This window comes from Sciurus carolinensis, chromosome 12 (genome assembly GCF_902686445.1).
Source record: "Sciurus carolinensis chromosome 12, mSciCar1.2, whole genome shotgun sequence".
NCBI classification, from domain to species: domain Eukaryota; kingdom Metazoa; phylum Chordata; class Mammalia; order Rodentia; family Sciuridae; genus Sciurus; species Sciurus carolinensis.
The window spans coordinates 25,213,476-25,238,120 of record NC_062224.1 but is presented as its reverse complement, the minus strand read 5'-3'; the positions used below and the strand labels follow the sequence as shown (position 1 = coordinate 25,238,120).

At 36.2% G+C, this 24,645-nt stretch overlaps 1 protein-coding gene across 2 annotated transcripts in view; it reads left to right on the top strand.

Moving 5' to 3' along the window:
- The window catches only part of Plxdc2 (plexin domain containing 2), a 415,814-nt gene that overhangs the window by 376,122 nt on the left and 15,047 nt on the right, over positions 1-24,645 (top strand). For both annotated transcript variants that reach the window (XM_047520000.1, XM_047519999.1), the window contains one exon: positions 2,535-2,695. In XM_047520000.1, the coding sequence (XP_047375956.1) occupies positions 2,535-2,695 (161 nt within the window). The remainder of the gene's footprint in view (positions 1-2,534; positions 2,696-24,645) is intronic.

Below are 24,645 nucleotides of genomic sequence, written 5' to 3'. Positions count from 1 at the left end.
CTGAATCCAGCTTGCCAGTGCCTTGTCCTGTACTGCACACACACAAAACGTGAGGCCGAGAATTGGCATGCTGTGTATAAAAGACAACAAACCTGGAAATAGAACCAGATACTGGCTGACTGGATGGATAGGAGGATGGATGGATGGATTGGATGGATGACTAAAGGGAGGAAAAGAGGTAGAGAGGAATAGGATGGAGAGATCGAGAAAAAGAGAAAGGGAAGGGGGTCAGAAGAAGGACTGTTGAGAGGGCTTCATGGGATTATACATGGGATTCAAAGAAATGCTCAAGGCTTCCTTTTAAACTCAAGCAGATATTTTTGTCATATTTTCCCCAAAGTCACATTTTAAATTCATCGGATTTTCCCATGAACGTAATGTGTCATAATCTTGTAAAAATAAAGAAAAAAAGCCAGGTTTACATAATGCAGTCATAAGAAGCATACTTAAGAACAAGGCGAAGCTTTTAAAGCAACCAATGTTAAGGGCAAATGCGTAGTTTATATAGTGCCATGAATCCAACCGTATAATTTGCCTCATTCTACTTTATATAAAAGTACAGTAATAATGTAATAATTTAGCATTAATTAAGTGCTTAGTGCATACCAGGCACCCTCCTAAGAACTTTTTATGTATTAAATGTTGGGTTTTCACAGCAACAATATGGGGTGATTACTGTTATTGACCACATTGTGGAGATAAGGTAAATGAAGACCAGACAGATGAAGTCATTTTTTATATCCTCACTTGATTTTTACTGGAGAATGGTCATTCCAATAGCTGTAGCCCATTTTCAACAGCCTTTATTTTTTTTTTCCCTCCTTCTTTTCAACCAAACACTGTTGTAAGTAATTCTGATGGACAGGCGGATCTAAGCCCTAATCCCAGAGGAGTGACAAGGCTGCCATAGCCTTTGCTCTCCAGGAGGCAAAATGTTAATTCTTCGACCATCTTTTAAATTAGTTTGCCTTTACTTGAAATCACCAGATTCTTTTGGAATTCTTTCCCAGAACTTATAACATGAAGTAAGAGGAAATAGCAGTACATACAGCTCAGTGCTAATTGAAGAAATATTGATCAGAAGTTCAGAGTTCAGGCTCTGAGGCCAGCCTGCTTGTGTTAGAGCCCTGTATCATCTTAATAGCTTTACACCTTGTGCATCTCTTAATTTCCCTATGCCTTGGTTTCCTCATCTATCAAAAGGGAATCATAAAAGTGCCTGCTCTTTGGTTTGTGGATTTGATATTTGGAAAGCAGTACTGATATGCCTAGCACATTATGAATGAATATTTATGTTATGAATTACTCTTCAAATGTGATATTCTTTCACTAGTGAATTTATGTTATGTAAGAGAAACTTGCATGATTTTGAGCATGCTTTGGAGAGGGATTACTGAACACCAATGAGTCTCAAGTGAAGAAAGAGTAAACACAGATACAAAGGATGGTAGGAAGAATAAGGAGCTCATATTTTTTGCTTTATCTGGACATTTTTAAGTTCATATGGACCTCTTGTTCTGATATGTAATCATGCTTGCTTCTTATTAATGGAAATTTTAAATAAAAAAAAGTAAATCGGTGCTTATTCAACGAGGTTAAATACACAAAAATGTTGTTTAAAACAGAGACAGAGCATAAAAATAACAGAGGGAAATTGTTAATAAAAGGATTGGGAACCACTGTTCTGGAACTTCTGTGGGTCTTAAGGAATTATCTAACCATTCAAAAATACCAATCTGATTATCCACTAAGATACAGTTACCTGCTGCACATAATTTAGGAAGATCTCTGAATGCCTGAGTAATCCTCAAAGATTACAGAATCTTAGAACAAGAGAGGACATTGGGGATTAGTTTTATTTGGTTGATTGAGTTTGGGTTGGATAGTTATTACTTTAGAAATTAAATTCCTCCTTTTTCTAACTCTGAAAATACGCATCTCAGTAGAAGTTAGAGAAAATGATATCAGACAGTGGCATAGCAGAATATTTTCATATGCTGTGGTTTTTCCCTTTAGATAGCGATACAACAATTTGAGGGTCATTTAGCATCCATCTGTTACACTTTTAAAGAGCATTTCAGTTTAAAACAGGCCTTGAAAATTATACTTTGAGCTCGTGCTCAGAGTTTCTGAAAATGTGTCACCCACCAAGAGCCTTTTGGCACTTTTCATTTAAAATTTTCTTAAGGAAAACTAGAGGGGAGCTCCCCAAAAGCCATTCATTTTCATTGTTTTTTTAAGAAACTTGATTAGTTTAATGAGGGAAAAAATTAAAGTTAAATTTATAATACTTTTAGATTGCAGACTTTTTTATTGAACAGATTCAAACTATAAATTTCTTTTGACTCATTATTAATATGGAGTTTTCATTGCCCACATAACTTCTAACATTGGTATTATGGACAAGAAAAGTTGAATAGGAAGTAAAAAAGGAATCTGTGTTACTTTATTAGAAGCATAAATTTCTGAGCAAATGAAAATTTGAACTTAAGGGTTCACATCTGAAGGCCCTGACAGCTGGGATGTTCTTTCAGCTTCGACAGATGATAGTGCAGCTGAGAAGAAAGGGGGTACCCTGCACGCCGGCCTCATCGTTGGAATCCTCATTCTGGTCCTCATTATAGTAGCAGGCGTTCTTGTGACAGTCTATATGTATCACCATCCAACATCAGCAGCCAGTATCTTCTTCATTGAGGTAAGTGCCAAGTATAGCACATAAAAACCATACCGGCCCATGAACTGTATCCATTTGCTAACTCCACCTGTATTTAATATTTAGCACATGATTTGTCAATTTCAAGTTGGTTGATCTCACCCACATGCATACACATGCTTACATAGTGATAGATTGCTTTCAGATGATGGGTTCAGTATCCCTTATCTCAGAAGCTTTTAAAGAGACAAGCTATCTTGCCTGTTACAGATCTAAAGGAAAATAGAAACCATACTTTTTTTTTTTTTTTGTCCTATTATACCAAGTATGTTAACCAGCTGTTTTCCTAATCCTAGGAGGAAATCAGCAAATCCTGGAGACTGAAGGACTTGACTTAAACTGTTTGATGAATAAATACTAATTGTGTGTTGGCCCAGTTCATGATACAATATGGTGGGCCTGCTCTCAAAATGCTTGCAAAGTATTTAAGAAAAAAGGGGGTTTTCACTAGAGAATGGTAGATCTAAAAGATGACGGTATGTGCTATTGCCATTTTGCACAATGTGTGTGTATTTATAAGTGTGTATATAAATGCACACAGTCCCACTCATACACACTAAAACAGAACACCTGTTGAATCAGTGCCTTCTTTTCATGTACAAAAAGTAGATGAAGTACCAGTGTCAGGAACAAACAGGTAGAAGAACCAAGAACTGTACTAGGGACCAAAGCCAAGTCCCTTATAGAAAGCTTCCAGTCTGGAACTGAGGAACTTAAGGTGGATAAAGTGGAACCAGTGGATAAAGTCAGTGTGAGAAGTCACCTTCTCTCACCCCAAAGGCTGGGATTCCTTTGACCCCAGTATGAACAACAGCTTTCACTCTAACATCTTCAAGGGGACATTCCTCTTCCAACACTAAATCATATCAGCAATACCACAGTAAAGAAATCTTCCCTCGCAGAGTTTCAAACATGTAAGAGTTCAATTCTGATTCATTATATCATATGTGGAAAAGTTGCTTGGAATTTTGTCTTCTTGTTGGCTGAGAAATTATAATGTCTTTTAAACTACAGAGTTAAAATTACCTTTGCCCCTTCAAACAGGGATGAGTATATGCATGTCAATTTCATAGCCACTTTAAAGTCCTATTTGGCTGTCTCTGTCTGCAGAATAAAGTGTGGTCTCCTTCAAGACCTTGACAATCAGATTTTATCTATTGGTTAAATTTTTATCCTAGGGTTCTCCACCTGGAGTTGGAACTAGTGCCATATTTTACTCTTAACTTTTCTCCATATACAGCCCAAATGTTCCATGCCACAAAGACATTGCTTGATCTATTTTCTACACCAAGAAATCACTCCCCTTCCATCTCAGTTTTTAATTCAGCAACCAAACAACTTTTGATGCCATAAGTTTTCTTAGACTGTCTCCTGTCTGGGCAGCTGGACATGAGCTCTCTTCCACCTCTGAAACTCTTTGCCTAGCAAAACACCAATACTATTCTCTGACATTTACCTTCCTGTTTTTCATTAGAGCTAAATCTGTGCATAATTCATTGCACCCTGTATGACTGATAAATTCTTTATTTTATTTTATTTTTTATTTAATTTATTTAATTTTCTTATTTTTACAGACTGTATTTTGACTCATTGTACACAAATGGGGTACAACTTTTTGTTTCTATGGTTGTGCACAATGTAGATTCATACCATTCATGTAATCATACATGTACATAGGGTAATGATGTCTATCTCATTCCACCATCCTTCATACCCCCACCCTCTCCTCCCTCTCATTTCCTTCTAAGTGGATGTGGGGAAAAAGGCACACTTGTACATTGCTGGCGGAGTTGCAAATTGGTGCAACCACTCTGGAAAGCAGCATGGGGATTCCTCAGAAAACTTGAAATGAACCCACCTTTTGACCCAGTTATCCCACTCCTCAGTTTATACCAAGAGGACTTAAAATTAGCATATTACAGTAATGCAGTCACATCAATGTTTATAGTAGCTCAATTCACAATAGCTAGATTGTGGAACCAACCTAGATGCCCTTCAATAGATGAATAGATAAAGAAACTGTGGTATATATACACAAAATAATATTATTCAGTCATAAAGAAAAATAATATTATGGCATTTGCAGGTAAATGAATGGAATTGGAGAATATCATGCTAAGTGAAATAAGTCAATCCCAAAAAACCAAAGGTTGAATGTTTTCTCTGATAAGTGGATGCTGATACATAATGGGGGTGGGGAGGCGGGCAGTAAGAGAAGAATGATAAATCCTTTAAGATCTGGATTACTTAAGTCAAATTTCTTTCTAAAATTAGTATGGTATTCTATTAATATTTCCTGAGAAAATATATAATAAATATCCCATTGCATTTCAAACTTCCAGTAAAATTTTTTATGCCACATTACAGAAATGGCATCCTCATTTAATGTCATAGTTATTGGGAAATTATCAGGCATTGCACTTAGTTGGGAAATTGTTACAAAATTTGTTAATGGCTCGATTTTCATGGAAGAAAGTGGACATCTTTCCTGAGACTTTGAATGCTTTCCTCAAAGATCAGATAATGACAAGCTGAAAATCTCAGTGACCAATCAGACTTTGGCCTGCCGCTGCTGCTGTGAGCCCTCCCACGTGTTTACACCTTTTAATATGACGTGCAGTTTATTTCCTGGGCTGTGAAAAAGAGTATACTGTGAAATAACACATGAGGATGGTATTCACAGCAAATTGTACAGTACAAAGAACGCAGTTAAAGCTAGTTTGCAGCAATCCCTGTCTGACTCCAGAAGGAAACTATCAAAGAGCAGGAGTATTTTTCTTTTGCATTGGCCCTTTTGAATCAATCTTACTGTTGGATAACCAGGGCCTTTAAGTCCACATGTGTATGGAGCATGTTCACGTGCATCTAAATATACAAATGTTAAGATTCATCTTGTGTAAGACACATCATATCCTGCACGAATAGAATATTAGAGAGAGGAGGAGTTGTAGAGATAATTTAGTCCTATACTCTTAAGACACAGAGGAACTCAGAGGGGGTGGAATGACTTATCCAAAGTCAAATCGCCTTAGTTCTAAGAGTCACTGTCATCTTTCCACATAAGTGACACAGAATCACTCTACAGTTTCCCACTGCCAGAGTGTGCTGACATCACTACCTTCATGTCCCCTGCTGTGGTCATACAGCTCAAGTGGCTGGTCCGCAGAGGATTTCGGGAAGGCGATCATTGTAATGTCATCATTATAAAGTGAACCAATATTTGCAAAATCAAAGCACACACCCATGATGACTAAATGGTTTGGAACCTGCCAGATCTATAATTTTGAAGAATTAAAATTACTGATTAGATTTAAATGGTTGGTACATGAATAACAGGATTTAATATAACAATCTTTGACCTGGCATTTTATGCATCAGGTTATACTTCTTCCTACTTTTGAAATAAAAATGATGTGTTTTTCCATTATGAAAATGCTACCACTCCTAGGACACTGAAGAAATGAGAAAGGATAGTCATCTCTAGTCCTAGCGTGCAGAATCAATCACTATTACTTTTTTAATTAATTTTCTCCTGGAATTCTTTTATGCATAATTTGATGTTTGTCCATATTAATATCATTGTGATTTCACTGCAATGCAAATTGATGTTCCTTTTTGTTTTCAAGTGACATTTTTCTATTTTATTATAAACTCTTTGTACACATGATTGCAATGGCTATAAAACTATTTCATTCAACTTCCATTCAATAGCTAATATTCATTGCCTCTTAGGCTGTCAAATGGTAATTCAAAAACCAGAAGGGTCTAACATGTTGCTGGAAGTCAAAAATAACCTTTTTTTCACCCTAATTTAAGACTGTGTGTTAATTTCCTATCACTACTGTAACAAATTGTCACAGATCTAGCAACTTCAAATGACACACACATCTTACCGCTCTAGAGGTCCAAAGTCCAAATTCAGGTTCACTAAGTCAAGGCCTTGGCAGGGCCAGCTCCTTATGTGGGTTTCAGAGAACAGCTGTTTTCTTGCCACTTTTGGCTTCTAGAGACTGCCCATGTTCCTTGGCTCACGGCTTCTCCTTTGATCATTCCAAAATCTGTTTCTGCCATTGCATCTACTTCTAACTCTGACCCTCCTGCCTCCTTCTTTTAACTCTGACCCTCCTGGGGATCACACTGGGTCCACCTGAAAAACCCAGAATAATTTCCCCATCTCAGGGGGATGGGTTTGGAGATTAGTACATGGATGGATATCTTTGGAGACCATTATTCTGTTAACCATAGACTGTATCAAATGTAAGATGAATCATACACTACTAATTAAACTGTGGCACATCCTTGTCTATAAGATGTGCCCCAATTTTAGTGACATCAAAATGTGACCTCATGTGTATCTTGTATACTTCACAGTGAAATCCAAGCTGCAAATAACACCCATATGAATTAATTGCTGTTAGGCACTGCCTATTCTGTGATGAAATTAATGCCTCTACCCTTGTGAATATACCAGAGTTCACAAAATCAAATCTATTGTAGTCTCTTCCCCAAATGGGCTTTTCACTATAATAATGAGCTCTACTGTGAACATATTAATGATAACAGTTATCATTCATTAAATTCGCTAGTACAAGTTATTTACACTTATTCCTTTAAGCCTAGTGAAGATCCCATGAGGTATTAGAATTATTTCCATATCATAGATGAGAAAACTGAGGCATCCAGTCACCAATGGAGTGAAGAACTGAGTCTAGCCTCTCCAACTTCAGAGATCACACCCTAACCACTAGGCTGCCCTGCCTGTGTGTTAAGGATAATTTTCATACATTGTAAGTAGAAATGTAGGATGATGTATATCTAAGGACATATATTATTTCCTTAGAACAGACTCCCCAAAGTGGAAACAAAGGAAAGGAACAAATGAATATTGGCAAAATCATTAACCAAAGGTATACATACACCCATTCATGTAGCTGTTGTTAATATTATCTAGTGATGAGAATAAGGACAGTGGCTGTTACCTATGTATTTTGTTCTTGCAGAAAATACATATTGATTATTACTTATTTTGTGAACACTGATACTCTTCTTCATATAAAATGTTTACACGGGCCTTAGCTTTTAAACTTATTGTGTGTAGGAAAGGAATGAGATAATAAAGCAAACCATTTCCCCTATAAACTGTGTAATTAAGCAAGTAAATTGACTGTTTACATCCCACATCTTCATGTACAGGGTCAGGATAAGACTGCCATCCTCCTCAAACATCCAGTGCCCATCCAATCTGGGAGAATAGTCCATTTTTCCCTAACTTATCTCCTACAATCCATCCTCCTCCTTCCATCTTAGACTGAACATTTTTGTTGGCTTTTTTACTGAGTAGCTTGCATTTTGTGTTATGTGTCTGGCTTTTCCCAGTTACTCTCAAAAGTATCCGATTTTGATCAAAATCCATCATATTATACAAGAATATACATGCTTTAAAATCTTTTTAAAATGCTTATTGTCTTGAAGCAAACTGGCAGAGGAGAAATCGTCAAATAAACTAGTATTCCTTAATTTTTAATAGACTTTAGTAAAACTAGTGTCTCTTTGGAGAATTCCTTGTGCCTTAGACATGTATACAAGATGCACACTGAGTTTGGTTTAGATATGAGGTGCCCCCCCAAGAGCTCATGAGTGATATAATGCAAGAATGTTCAGAGGTGAAATGATTAGAGTATAAGAGGTGGAACCTGATCATGGATTAATCCACTGATATGGATTAATGGTGATTACTATAGGCAGATAGGGTATATCTGGAGGAAGTAGGTTTCTGGGGGTTTGCCTTTGGATTTTACATTTGTCTCTGGTGAGCAGATCTCTCTCTACTTCCTGGCTACCATGTCCTGAGCACCTTACCCCCAACACACTATTCTGCCATGATATCTCACCTGGGGTCCAGAGCTATGGATTCACCTGACCATGGACTGATGAACCTCTGAAACCATGAGCTAAAACCACCTTTTTATTCTCTCAGTTGTTGTCAGATTTTCTGGTCACAGTGATGAAAATCTGACTAAAACACACTGGATTTCGAAGTTAGAGTACAAAATAAAATACAATATAAATTATATCAGTGACAACTTATATATAATTAGATGTTGAAATGCTAATATCTTGGGTATATTGGCTTAAATAAATTATTAAAATTAATTTCACTTATTTTTACTTTTTAATGTGACTACTACTAGACACTTCTAAAATTATCTGTATGGCTCACACTTTGTATCTATTGCAGGATGCTGATTTAGAGAAAACTGCAGAGAAAAGGGAATTAGAAAGGCATTTTAATTCCCTCCTCTTTTTTAAGTAAGAAATCGACTGATTTTCAGCAAGGTAGAAGGGAGGTAATTAGAAACTTGAAGAGTGAGAAGGCTACCAAAGCCAACTGACATATCGACTATTCACTCATTCATCTATTTTAATATTTGTTCAGCTCCTATCAGATGTCAGATACCCAAGATAGAGCAGTAAGCAAAACAGACACGAGCCAATCCTTAAACTCATGAATTCACGGAGTTTACATTTCAATGAGTAGAAATAGATAAGAAGCATATTTTAAGTTAGGTATGGATTTCACATTGGATGTTTAGTTTTAAAATGGTTTTTATTTTTTTATTTTTATATAACATTTTCTAAATTATTTTTATTACTTTTATTTTTAGTTGTAGATGGACACAATACCTTTATTTTATTTATTTTGTTTATGTGTTGCTGAGGATCGAACCCAATGTCCCACAAATGTGAGGCAAGTGCTCTACCACTGAGCCACAACCCCAGCCCCTAAAATGTTTGATAGAATGTTACTTTTTCTGTTTAAGTACTAAGATATGTGTCTGCCAGGGGCAGTAATGCATGCTTGAAATCCAACAACTTGGGAGGCTAACGTAGGAGAATCACCAGTTTGAGGCCAGCCTCAGCGACTTAGTGAGTCACTGTCTCAGAATAAACATAAAACAAAAAGAGTTGGGAATGAAGCTCAGGGATAGAGCAAGCACCCCTGGGTTCAAACCACATTAACAAAATCAAACTAACTAAGAAGATATGTATTGACTAAATAACCAGGGATATCAGAATTTGTTAGGATCTTCATGTCTGTGCTTGCAATTTGGTAATAAGGGAGATTACTATTATCATCAGTTTATCGTTAAGACTTTTATGGACCTCTGGGTATATATTTTTTTAAAAAATTATAAATTAAGTACAGCAGATAAATTTAAAAGATCATGAGCAGTTAATTTCCCTGAAGAAGAAAACAGTCTCACCAGTCTTAGAATATTGGTTTGAATTAGAAGTTACAAAAGGTTTTTGATTATAAAACCTGAATGTAAATGTCAAAATGTCGTGGTTTAAAGTTCTAATCCTTTCTGGTGGAAGTTCCCAGTACTCTCTATCAGCAAAATCATAGGATGGCAAGGAAAAAATAAACCTCAGCATGCATGCAAACTAGTGATTCTGTAAACAAATTATATGAATTCCCCAAGTATCCACCACAAGTACATGTCCCTGAGAGTTTGTGTTTTATCTTAAAAATTTTTGCAACTTCTTTGCAAAAAAAAAAGTAAAAAGTTTTGCTACTTTTTTGCATTATATATTATAAAGTATAATATGAATTTTACATTATAAAGTATACATATACTTTATAATATATAATGTTTGATGTAGAAAAATGATAACACAATCTTCAACATATATTAACATTCTAAAGGGCTATTTATTTTTTGCAGGGGCAGGTACCAGGGATTGAACTCAGGGACACTCCACTACTGAGCCACATCCCCAGCCCTATTTTGTGTTTCATTTAGAGACAGGGTCTCACTGAGTTGCTTAGCGCCTCACCTTTGCTGAGGCTGGCTTTCAAAATCCTCCTGGATCAGCCTCCCAAGCCACTGGGATTACAGGCATGCACCATCTTGTCCAGCCCAAAGGGCTATTCTTATCCCTTTGACTTTGTATATCATTGGCACCCCAGTTGTATAGTTCTACTTACTATAAAATCCACATAAATTCAAATCAGCAAGGTGGTGTCTTTTCTACCTGTTTGTTAGAGTCCAGTCCAACATAGAAATAGAGATATGGGGTGGTGAAACAATTTACTTGGGTCATAAGACACCTGCTACAGAGCCAAGAGTTCAGCTCAGAACTGCTCATCCTGGCCTAGCAGTATCATAGCAAGAGCTCTTTGAGCTGTCTGCCAATCACAGGGGTTCCCTATACCAAGAAATATTTGTGGATAACAAGGACTCTTGGAAAACGTGACACAAGAAATTCAGGCAGCTGTGGCCCTCAACTTTTCCTGGCAATCCCTAGTGCCACCAGTAAAGAAGCCAGAGAAAGGAGCCAGGCAAGGATTCAGAGCCTGCTGCTTGGGGGAAAAAAAAATCTGTGTTTGCCGAAAGTTTGACATCTTGCGGTGCAGCTGCTGGATGAATAAAACCTGGGAGTCTGGAAGACACGATCCGTTGACTAACCTGTGTAGGAAATAGAGAAATTGTTTCATGGATCCACAAATCTTTTTTTATCTTGATGTCACACATTTTTTATAACTGAATTTTGCCCTTAAGGTACTTCTTAGTCTTATTTCAGTATTTGAGAAAACTCAAGGGAAAAAAATAATTCGCCGCAACAAAATATTTCTTATTTCTATTCTTAGAGGAGGCAGAAGATGGTAATCGCTTTTGATGAACTGCTATGAAGAAGAAAAGATTAGGCAAAACCTAACTGAAATGGTTTAACTGCTCAGTAAAAAAGCCGTATTGTTAGATGACAGCTATGCAGAACTGTAGCAAAATATAAGGGGAGATGAGTAAAACTGGGTTACTTTTAAAGAGAGAATATTTTGAATGTCTGTGACTTAATTCCCTCACTTTCTGTCCTAAGATGCTAGAGTTTTATTTGTGTACAACACTGAATGTTTTTGAGACATTAGTTCAAGTTCATAGTGATTGCCTTTTTTATATAATCACAAAAATAAATTTCTTTCATAGATGCCATCTTATTTTATTCTTCTGGTCAACATATTTTCATTTAAATTCCTAAAGTTAAAATAGTGTTTCCAATTTAATGAAATATTGTCTTCCCTTCATTAAGAAGGATTATTAAAAGTATTGAATAAAATATGCTTCACTGAGCTCTCTGCTCTAATTCCTTCTTAATTACCATTCCCTAACTGATTATTTTTAATGGTACATAAAACCTTGAAAATAGACAGACAGTGTTCACAGGGAATGTCTTAATTGGAAAGAATCAAATGAATAAATAAATGAAAGCCAGTAAAGCTGCAGTTTGCTTGGGCATTTATAAACTTGAATTATGTCATTTTAAGTGCATAATATATGTTTTAGGTATGCTGATCCTTTTCTTCTGTTACCTCTTGAAAAGAAGATTATTGTGCTTATAATACCAACTGTTGAATAATTTCTTCCTTATGACTTCAGTAACTGTGCTCTGTTAAAATAAATACTCAAATCTTTCTATTGGTGAATGCAGATCATAGAAATTTTAATTTTAGCAATAATCATTGTCTCACATACTAAGAAATTTATTCCATTATCCAAGTTTCCAACCAATTCCAGGTAGTTTAATTTTTTTGTAGAAATAAAAAATAACTGAATATGCTGATAATTATGGCATACTTGGTTTAGAATTGTAAGAAAATTAAAATTTAAGATGACTGTGTCAGAATTTTTAAAATATACTCAGAATCAAGGGAACAGAAATATGAAAGAGTTTATTATAAATGATAGGAGTAATTGTACCTTTTGTCATTCTATTAGAAACAATTAAGCCAAGGTATTTTTAATTTGCAAATGGATCAAGATTATTTTGCTCTATTTTTTTTTCTGATTATCAATCTATAACACCCTTAGTATATAACAAAATAGTTTTCAATTTAAAATTAAGGTAATTTTTCTTATATGGCATAGAAAGTGACTCGATATTAGAATCATTAGTTCTGCATCTACATTCTCTACTTTGGCTAATTATTGTATTTATATTATAATTAACATGGTAATTAAAATTATTATAGCTGAGACAAATTTTGAATAAATGAAAAAGTCATGTGTTTTAAAAAGTTATTTTTAGACATCAAGTATGAGCAAAATGTTATGCTTGGCACAGACTTTGAAGGAGAAATGATATTTGCTTTGTCAAAAATGAGATGGCCTTTTATTCCAGAAAAGAAAATTAATTTGTTGTGATTTTTCAAAATTATAGTACAACTTCAAGTCCTAGGGTTTTAGTCAGGGTTAATCCTCTTGTTTTATGTTTGACGTCATGTCACATCTTCTTTTTTTCTTAGTTTTTGATTTTGGTATTGACCTTGGAATATAGCTCAGTAACCTGTAACTAGACTTGAATCTTGAATATATGAAAGTTTAATATGAAGAAAATTTGATGTACCATGAGACTAGGTGAAGATGTTGAATTTTAGTGAGAATTTCAAAATTTATCATTCATAGTATGTGCATTATATGTTTCACGAAGAGCAGGTTGGTTTCATCCAAAGTGGTAGGGTGCATTCTGCATTCTATTCTTGTAGAGAAACATAGCCTCAAATGTAGTCAGAGGCGAGAAATTAAGTTAAGAATGTTAAAAACTCGAAACAGTGCCAGGAACAAATGAAGGAAAGGAGAAGGTCTAGCAGAGATAAGCACAGAATGAGGAGCATGGTAGTGCCCCACCACTTTTAGTGGTCTGTCCTATAAGCCAGGCAGCTGATCTGTGCTGGGTGCGCATGTGTGATGAACTCCACAATCTTTGAGGAGGAACAGTGGTAATAAAGAACTTGGACTCATTATTAAGGCTTTCTATGGGCTAGGAGTGTTGCAAGGTGGCAGAACACTTTTCTAGAAGCCTGAAGCCCTGGTTTTCATCCCCAACGCTGCAAAGAAAAGACCACTAATTAGAGGTACCTCTACCCCGAGACACTTTCTGAGTGATGAACTCTGCGTCAGCAGAAGTACTTATAATTAGTTTAGAAGATTCCTTCTCTAGGACCTCATTGAGGATATTTAAATATTACATAGGGTTTAAACTGGAATGAAATTACTCTAGGATATTCTTGTTCCCCTCTCTCCCAAGAATTGCTTATATTTCAGAAAGATACAAAAAATTGCAAAGTAAATTAGAAGGCATGCTTGTGCGTGCTTGTAGTATATGAAGACATCTTGTTTTTTGAGGAATCCAAAGAGAAAAAATAAAACCTACACACATAACTAGAGAGGCTGTAGCTCTCCTCACCAAAAAATAAAAAATAAAATAAAATAAAAAACAAAATAAGAAACAGAATAATGTATGAGGTGCTAATTGAAGAAAAAGGCCAACAACTTTTCGTCTTTTATGGAAATTGGTACTATTGGATAATGCCTTAGGTTTTATTTTCATATCATTGCAGGGTAAGCAAGACTTAGGTATGCCTTTAGTGAAATGTCTACATAAAAATCAAAGAATTTATCATTAAGATAGTAAGTGCCATGGCTCATGCCTGTAATCCCAGTGGATTGGGAGATTGAGACGGGAGAATTGCAAGTTCAAAGCCAGCCTCAGCAACAGCGAGGTGCTAAGCAACTCAGTGAGACCCTGTCTCTAAATAAAATACAAAATAGGGCTTGGTATATGACTCAGTGGCCGAGTGTCCCTGAGTGCAATCCCCTGTACCTCCCCCAAAATAAAATAAAATAAAAAAGATAGTAAGTGCTATAAAGTGCCCTATACAAATGCTATGCCATGGGGTCACCTGAAACAGGAGAAGGAAGCAGAATCAGAGATGCAGAGTGCTATTCTTTGCTTTATTTCATAATCCTCTCCACAGATTTCTTAAATTTTTACTAAGAAATAGATGGGTGGATGTGTATGCTTTCTTCAAAGAGAATCACATGCTTGGTGTTTTCTACTTATAAATAAGACACTTTGCTCTTGTTTTGTTTGTTTCCGGGGGGTTTGTGTTTAGTTTTATTTGGGGGGTTGGGTTTTTTGTTGGTTTGTTTTCCAGTTCCATCTTTTTCTTCCTTTCTCTAAGATTGACTTCTGTGAGAGCTTTTGGCTACTCTGAGATTGCCTAGTCTGAGATCATCCTGACATCTGAACTCTGGCCACTCAGAACTACTTCTGCTACTCTGTTTCCTTCCCTCTCATACTCTGTTAAGCAGCCTTACAGACTTTTTAAATATTTGCATTCAACATTTTTTATGAAAATTTTTTTTTCACCAGGGATTAAACCTGAAGGTGCTTAACCACTGAGCCAGATCCCCAACCCCTCTTTTTTTTTTTCAAATTTTTTATTTTTTATTTCTTTTTGTTTTTATTTTTACTGAATGCATTTTGATTCATTGTACACAAATGGGGTACAGTCTCTCATTTCTATGGTTGTACACACTAGAGATTCACACCATTCATGTGATCATTCATGTACATAGGGTAATGATGTCTGTCTCATTCCACTCTTTTTTTCCCTGACCCCTCCGCTTGCCTCTTTTTCCTCTACACAATTCCAGCACTCCTTCATTCTTCCCTTACCCCCCGACTATGTACCAGCATCCACTTATCAGAGAAAACATTCGGCCTTTGTTTTGGGGGGCTTGGGTTATCTCACCATGATATTCTCCAACTCCATCCATTTACCTACAAATGCCATAATTTTAATTCTTTCTGGCTGAGTAATATTCCTTTGTGTATATATACCACAGTTTCTTTATCCATTCATCTACTGAGGGGCATCTAGGTTGGTTCCACAATCTACCTATTGGGGATTGAGCTGCTATAAACATCAATGTGAGTGCGTTACTATAGTATGCTGATTTTAAGTACCAAGGAATGGGATAACTGGGTCAAAAGGTGGGTCCATTCCAAGTTTTCTGAGGAGTTTCCATGCTGCTTTCCAGAGTGGCTGCACCAATTTGCAACCCCACCTGCAATGTATGAGTGTGCCTTTTTCCCCACACCCTCCCCTATACCTGTTATTGTTTGTATTCTTGATAATAGACATTCTAATCAGAGTGAGATAAATCTTAGGGTGTTTTTGATTTGCATTTCTCTAATTACTAGAGATGTTGAACACTTTTTCATATATTTGTTGATTGCTTGTAGATCTTCTTCTGTGAAGTGTCTGCTCAGTTCCTTAGCCCATTTATTGATTGGGTTACTTGTATTCTTGTTGTAAAGTTTTTTGAGTTCTTTATAAATTCTGGAGATTAGTGCTGTAGCTGAAGTGGGTGTGGAAAAGATTTTCTCCCACTCTGTTGGCTCTCTTTTCACATTATTGATTGTATTCTTTGCTGAGAAAAAGCTTTCGAATTTGAATCCATCCCCTTTATTGATTCTTGCTTTCATTTCTTGCACTCTAGGAGTTTTTTAAGGAAGTCTGGTCCTAAGCTGGCATGATGAAGATTTGGGCCTACTTTTTCTTCTCTTTGGTGCAGGGTCTCTGCTCTATCTAGTTCCTAGGTCCTTGATCCATTTCGAGTTGAGTTTTGTGCAGGGTGAGCAATAGGGGTTTAATTTCATTTTACTACATATGGACTCAGTGCCTGTGCCGTGGCTTCTACTCTACCAACGTATTCAATTTTTTTATTTTAAGGTAGGGTCTCACCAAGTTGCTTAGGACTTCTCTAGGTTGCTGAGGCTGACTTTGAACCTGTGACTCCACTGCCTCAGCCTCCCAACTGCTGGGATTACAGGCATTTGCCACAGTCTCAAGCTTTTTTTGAAATACAAACTGACATCTTTCCCATTTCTATTTTATTAGAATTTGTGATCCTTAGTACTTTTATGGTATAATCATTTCTAGGGGAGAAAGTGCTTCTCACTCATTGTCTTAAGTATAGCAAATACAGATTTCAATTAAGTTGAAACTCCATGTGCTGTTGATCTGCATCCAAGACATATGCAAATGTGTTTCCCTGACACAGAAAAGGTGGTGACCACCAATCTTGATCAGGAGGAGCTAAGAGAACATTGCAACTGCTTAGCTTTCCTCTATAATTCTCTACTTAATGCATCATTATCTTATTTGTCTCCAAGATCAATAAATAAATATATTTACACATACACACACACACACATACTCACTCACACACACAAACATCATTCATTCATTCATCTCACCACATAGAATGTCTGTTATTTTTCCTTTTTAAAGGAAAGGTGGATAGAAAAATAAAATATTCCCGTATTCTCAGTAACATTTTCACTCAAATAAATTTGAGTGAAAAATGATATGATTTAATATTAAATGCAAAATGAGTTCTTTAAATGTCAAAATGAAGTTCTGATAAAAGATGATGGGAAGTCATTAAGTGGTAATAGCAGCATATATCTTTTGTCTTTCAAAAATCCACATAAAAACAGAACAACTAGATATCAAAATCTTAAACCTGTGAGCAGCATTTACAACAGAACTAGCTGACAACTTATGGCCAAAATACAGACATCAGCCTTAAGTACAACAGATAAAAATAAGCCTCCCATAGCTCCAAGACCTGAATGTTGTCACCATTTGTGTGGGAGGAAGCAAAGGCAAGCCACAAGATGTTCAATGTCCTGAAAACAGGAGAAGCACAAAAGAGACAATGGACTTGGGTTGGAAACACAGCAATCCCATGTGGGAACAGCAGGAGGAAGTGGGAGGAGAGAGGACCAGCTCAGTTGCAGGCAGGTGCAAGTGACATGGGTAGCATTTCTGAAGGACCTGGTGGAGCATGCAGGGAATTCTCAAAACTAACCCACCAGGACCAACTTCCATGTCAGTGCCCACATTAGGAGAAAATCCTGGCAGTGGAATACAAGTTAAGTAGAACAGGGACAACATAGATTATTACAAGAAGTTTTCTATAAAGCTGGAGATGAGAACAGAGGGAATATCAAGAAATGAATCACTATATTTTTTGTGTGTGTGGTAGCTATCATCTAACATACTGTGCAGTAGGCACTCTTTTTAAAAAATGAAGGAGCCAAAAACATACAATGGAGAAAAGATAGCTTGTTCAACAAATGGTGCTGGCAAAACTGGAAATCCATATGTAGTAAAATGAAATTAAACCTCTATCTCTCACCCTGCACAAAATTCAACTCCAAATGGATCAGGAACTTTAGGAATTAGATTAGAGACCCTGCACCAACTAGACAAAGTAGGCCCAAATCTTCATCATGTTGGCTTAGGATCAGACATCCTTAACAAGATTCCCAAAGCATAAGAAATCAAAGCAAGAATCAATAAATGGGATGGAGTCAAACTAAAAAGCTTTTTCTCAGTAAAGGATACAATCAATAATGTGAAAACAGAGCCTACAGAGTAGGAGAAAATCTTTTGCACACCCACTTCAGCTAGAACACTAATCTCCAGAATTTATAAAGAACTCAAAAAGCTTTACAACAAGAATACAAATAACCCAATCAATAAATGGGCTAAGGAACTGAGCAGACACTTTACAGAAGAACATATACAAGCACTCAACAAATATATGAAAAAGTGTTCAACATCTCTAGTAATTAGAGAAATGCAAATTAATACAACTCTAAGATTTCATCTTACTCCAATTAAAATGGCTATTATCAAGTACACAAACAATAATAGATACTGGCGTGGATGTGGGGGAAAAGGCACACTTTTACATTGCTTGTGGGATTGCAAATTGGTGTGGCCACTCTGGAAAGCAGTGTGGAAAATGCTTAGAAAATTTGGAATGGACCCACCTTTTGACCCAGTTATCCCACTTCTCAGTTTATATAAGATGTTTTATAACATGTAAACATAGAGAAATAATGACTGTGGTTAAACATGTATCTTATGCATCAATTTTCAGTGTTACTTTTTGGTATGATAAAAATACAAATGATATGAATCTACATTGTGTACAACCATAGAAACAAAAAGATGTACCCCATTTGTGTACAATGAATCAAAATGCAGTGTGTAAAAATTAAAAAAAAAAATTTAAAAAGCACTTACCATCTAGTCTCCTAGCAGATTTTTAGAATACGATAAATATTATTAACTTCAGTCCTCATACTATACATTAACTCTATACCTGGTTCATCCAACATAACTGCACTTTTGTATCCTTTGATCTAATCCACCGGTTTCCTTCACCCTATAACTTTGCCCCTACTAACGACTGTTCTGCTCTATTTCCGTATGTTCCTTTAATTCCACAAATAAGTGAGATTGCACAATATTTTCCTCTCTGCTTCTGGCCTATGTCATATAGCATAATGACCTCCAATTATCAGTGTTGTCACAAATAGCAGTAGATCTTTCTTTGTGAAGACTTAATATTTCACTGTGTATATCACATTTTCATTACCCTTCATGTGTTGATGGACACTTTGGCTATTTCCATCTTGGCTCTTGTGGATTATCTAAAAGCACTATTTTAAACAGTAGTTGTTAGTTTCCACCAAAAATAATGTAAATGCCAAGAAGTTAACTAACTTACCATTTCTACTCTCTTTTCTTGAATAATTCTTGGTGAGTTATCCAAATGATAAGGGAAGGAAACAAAGAACAAGTGATCTCAATAATTCACCAACTTTATCAACCACTGCATATTAATTATGCTGTGGGTCATACAATAAAAGCAGTTGTTTTACAGGTTCTGATTGGTTTATCTCAGGCATTGTGCTTTTGTTTCTTTTATACAATTTTAAAATGTTGCAAATGGCCTTACTTTCAGAACTATAACCTGTCTCACACAATACCATTACAGTTGTGATTGGCACGTCTTTATTGCAGTCTGAATGGACTGTACCCTCAATGAAGCCTTTGTGAAAATTAAATGAATCTTTGTACAAACATTAATGAACATCAGTGGCTTGGCTGTAAGCAGTGGTGACCCTGGCGATTAGTTGTAACATTGCATCTGTTAATACCTCTGCAAGTAATCTAAATCACATATCCCTTAACATCCATTTCCATACTAATGCCATATTATTTTCCCTGTCAGAATCATAATTGCAATTTTTTTAAATCTCCAAATCGATTTGAGAAAATATGGATCCAAAACTGCAAAATAAATAAATCAGATTTCTCAGATGAAAAAGATTCACCCTTCTGGTTACCTGTTGTTCAATGTAGAAACTTAAATAGGTTAGGTTAAAAAGTTTTATATCACTGTCATTTCTCTTATGCATACGCGAACTTAAAAAATATGAAGTACCGGTTCCACACGAAGCTCGGTTTTTGTCCCAGTTTGAGTGATCGACTTCTTTCTAAATCTTCAAATGAATAACGTCCACTCTTGGATTTGGTGACATAAATTGTACTATCGGGTTGTTTCTGAATCATGTGATTAAATGTGGTTCAAAGCTTACAACTACTTTACAGTAGAGGGTAGTTTCCCATTTATGCTCCCTCAGGTCACAGCTCCTGAGAGCTTCACCAGCCCACTCTCTTTGACTTCATTTAGAAACACATTGGTGCTGCAGACAAATCACTTTATGAGGACTATATCTTGAGGAGCACAGCTGGTCTTATTGTTGTAGGAGCGGCACTAACTCACATTTGACTTTTACTAGGATGTTTATGACCAGAGCAGCATTATCTTGTCTTCTGGCCCCGTCACTGTGCAATAGTGAACTAGCTCGTTTTCACACCCACTGCAGAGTACTTTTCTTCAGAGTCAATTGCCTGTCTAATAGCAAATTATTACTCCGTTTTAGTAGAAAATAACTACTTGAGGCAATTGAGAGTCCTCAGAAGTGTGTCGGGAGATCCCTTGGTCCATGTGTGCGTTGGCTGCTGAGAGCTGAATTTGGGTCTTGATAGAGGGAATGGAATGGAATGGCACTAATTCAAGAGCCATATGAAGGAGGAAGATAGAATTTAACAGTTTTCATTTACATGAAGATTTGTGTCTGAAAGTGCTGTCAATCAATTATCTGAGTCTCATTGCTCCCCAGTGAGGCCAGTAACGCAGGCCGTGTTGTAGCCCTGTTTTAAATTAAAGTGACTGAGGCTTTCAGAAATTTAGCCATTTCTAAAAGTCCTGCAGCTCATTAGCAGTAAAGACTGGCAGGGTGTCCTCCTCGATTGCATTGTATCTGTGGGATAAGGAAAATAAGAACTAAAGGTAACTCCGAAGTACAGAATCTAAGGAACTGGGAAATGAAATTTTCTAGTGACCAAATTAGAAACATCAAAGCCAAAGTTAGTTTAGGAAAGAACAAGAGGGAATGGATTTTGAGTATGTTTGGTTGGAGCTGATGGTCACATCACAACTGGGACACTTCCCAAAAGCCACTAAAGAGAGGGACCGGATGAAGATAAAACAGGTGGGAAAAGAAGGAAATTATAATAGCAAAAACTGAAATATAAGAGATTAAAGGAGAATACTAGAGAAGAGAAAGTTGGAGTGCTCCTAACTAAAGCTCAGAACCTGCTAACATTCAGGATTTATGAACCAGTAAAGGTGACAAGATCAAGATCAAAACAAAACAAAACAAAAATTTAGAAAACAGCAAGATTCAGGAGCATGAAAGGACAAAGAATGAAGAGGTCAGGAACAGGAACAGGAGCTCTAGAGATGTCACAGAAGAGAAAAAGAGGCATTAATTTGATAATGAGATCGTTGGTAACCCGAGAGAATGCAGGTCTAAGGGAGTGAGCAGGCACCCAATTTGAGGGGGTTATAAAAATGGTTTCATAATGTGAAAAAAAAAAAAAAAAAAGTCAAGTAAAGAATTTTTTTTCTGAGGTTGAGTGCAGGCACAATAAAAAAAACAGAAGGAGTGTTTTAAGGTGCTTAGGAAGGAAAGGAATGAAGTAACTTCATAGCAGAGATGGGATTATTGAGCAGGAAAAGCAATTATGCAACAGAGAAGAGTATTTCAGATAAGGAGTCCCCTGAAGCACTGGTGGGTGGGGGAGGATTAGCATCTTCTTAATGGCTTAATCTTCTCAGGAGAAGTGGGTGGAGAAATACAGAACTGAGAGGGAGGTGGCAGGAAATTGGAGACGGGAAAATGAACAGAGGGCTTGGGTGTATTCTAAAGATTCAACAAGAGAAGTAGTAAACTGATCACTGAATTCCCAATTGAAATTACAATATGATTTGGGGGAGTTGGGTTAACCCAAAGATGTGAATTTTTCTGTACTAACTGTACCTGCTTAGGATCTGGAATAAGAAAATATAGGAGATGAGGATGGGGGAGCTTGATTTGTGAGATGGAAGAGAGAATAACGTGTAAGTGGATTGAAGGAAACCCTTAGGTTGACAGGAAGTTAGGTGAAGGCTGAGTGAATTGCAAAGACTATTGAAAGTCACTGATCTATAATCCAGAGGACTTAGAGACAGAATCAGGTAGTGACCAGAGCCAAGAGATGGCTGTTTTAAAGCAAAGTAGAATGAACAATATGAACAATATAGAAAAGATAGAAATGGATATTTTCAAAGTAATCCAGGAGGAACCCTGAAATAAATAAATTTTCCCTAAACATACTACACATCTGAATTTTCCCATAGAGGTGTGTCAATAATAAATCTTATTGGCTGACTCATGCATTGATTTATTCCCAACTGAATGCACTCATAATTATTGTCACCAGTCATTCTCAGTTTGGGAAACAAAGAGTGATAACAAGCGAACATCAAAACATGGGAGAAACGTCAAGAAGATAGGTTGTCACTCTAGAATCTGGATGCTGTGCAATAGAATAAGATGTGTGCAAATCAACAATAATGAGTCTATGAATGACACTGTGATGACCATAGCAGATCAAAATTGTCCCAAGTACAAGTAATCAATCAGAGGGTGTCTTGTCTGAAAAGCATGATAAAATTATAATAAAACTAAAATTAGATGAACTTTTATTAGCCCAATGTGACAGACATTCTAAATTGTACTTCTGATAAAATATTCTTCCCTGCAAGAAACTTTTGTCAACTGCTGAAGAGTGGATTTAGCTACTATTGAGATTTACTGACATAATATATGGATAAGCTTCAACTTGGCACAATCTTATTATTTATCCTTCAGTAACCATCACCTTCTCTGTTAATTCTGAGAACTCTCAGTTACACTCTGGCCCCTTGATAGTAGATTCAGTCACATGCACTCATTCAGAGAATAAGTACTTTGGGATTTGGGATCCATGACACTTGATTCAGGCACAATTGTCTCCAACCCAAGTGGCACCTTGTATGCTGGGTTAAAGCAGAAAACTCAAGACAACGTATTCTAGCATTGAGGTTATAAGCATAAAGATGTAGAATTTAAAGTACTTCAATTCTGTTATTACAAATGCAAATCATTCTCTAAACTTGGTGGAGTTCCCACTCATTTGGCAACATTCCTTCATGTGTCTTTCTTCTTTTTCTTCAAAAAATATATTCATTCACTCCATGTCCCCCTTTTGCGTGATAACATTTATTTTATTTTTCATTTCTTTGTGTTTTTTACTGGCATGCTTATATCAATGAAGTTCAAAATCCCCCAATTTTAATTGTCTGCACTACTCTTAATAGTAATAGTCATTACTATTATTCATTTCCTTTTGTGATTATTACTGAAAATAATGTTGTGTTATAGAGAAGGCAGATGTTACACAAAGGGTCCACTCCAGGTGTCACATATCTTCAGTACCCCATTGCAGTGGACATCTCAGAGTGGAACAGGATGTGACACTTAGCTTCTAGGATGTTTAGAGAACAGGACAGCTCTAAGATCACTGTGGTAGGCAGCCACTTAAACAAACACAGTGTGTGCCAAAATGTGGCAAGAGATATGGATAAAATACCAGGTAATGTCTGAAACAACACAGGAGAATGAGAATCAGAAATGACTTCTAATCTGTATTAGGGGAAAGTTCTGGAAAAAAATGTGAAATGGATAGTGTTCGTATAAGTAAAAAAGATGATGTAAGTGGCATTCCAGGTTGTCTAAAGGATGGGATATAGACAGGAACAGAGAGTGATTGGCTCTCACCCTCCTGTGCTCCTTGATTCACTGAAGAACTTTTTAAATACACACCTTCCTAGGTCTCACTGGGAGATTCTGAGGCTGCCCTCAACATCAGTGGGCTTTTGTTTATTTGTTTGTTTTTGTTTTTTAAAGTTGTCCCAGATGATTTTACTTTCAGTGAGCCTTAAGAATCACCAGACAGTGGAAGAAAATAATGGAAATTAAATATTATAGATGCCTGATTATAAGATATTTTTTCCCATGTTAAAGAGTCTGTACTTGATTTAGCAGAGTAGAGAATCATTTGCTTTTTACTCTGAATACTTGAACTTTTGGAAAATCACATGAATAATATGATATATTGTTAAACCCAGTAGAGAGTTGTTCTATGTGTGTTTGGAGATAGTTTTCATCTTGGATATGTACTGATTACAATAATGGCTAATACTTAAAGATCATTCATTGGATAGTTTTAGAATGAAGGCAATGTCTACATGAAGAAGAGTCAAGATAGGATAAGCAGAAAATGCATCAAAGAACCCCCAAGTTCCACTTTACACCCAGGTTATGTCTTAGGATCCCAGCTATATCAGAAGACAGACAAATCAATGTGAGTGACTCTTTTTGAGGAAAAGGTAACCCATAACTCAGGAAACAGGAGTACCTTATTTTAATTAGATTGCAAGTTTTACTGGCCAGGACCCAAAGCCATTGTGTTTCCTTATAGATAGGGTTGCCAAAAATAATACAGAACACTCAAATAAATTTGAGTTTAAAAAAATAGGTTTTTTTTTTTTTTAGTGTAAGTATGTCCCATAAAATGTAGTCTTAAAAAATGACTCATTTAACTGAAATTCAAATTTAACTGTTGTTTTCTCTATTTATTTACTAAACCTGTCAACCCACTATATAATTTGTTAAGATATATTCAACATGAAATGAGGAAAATAACTTGTACTTCCAGGTATTAAAAAAAAAAAGAAAAAAAAAAATAAGAATTGCAAAGATGACCTCACTGAACAATGCATTTTGCT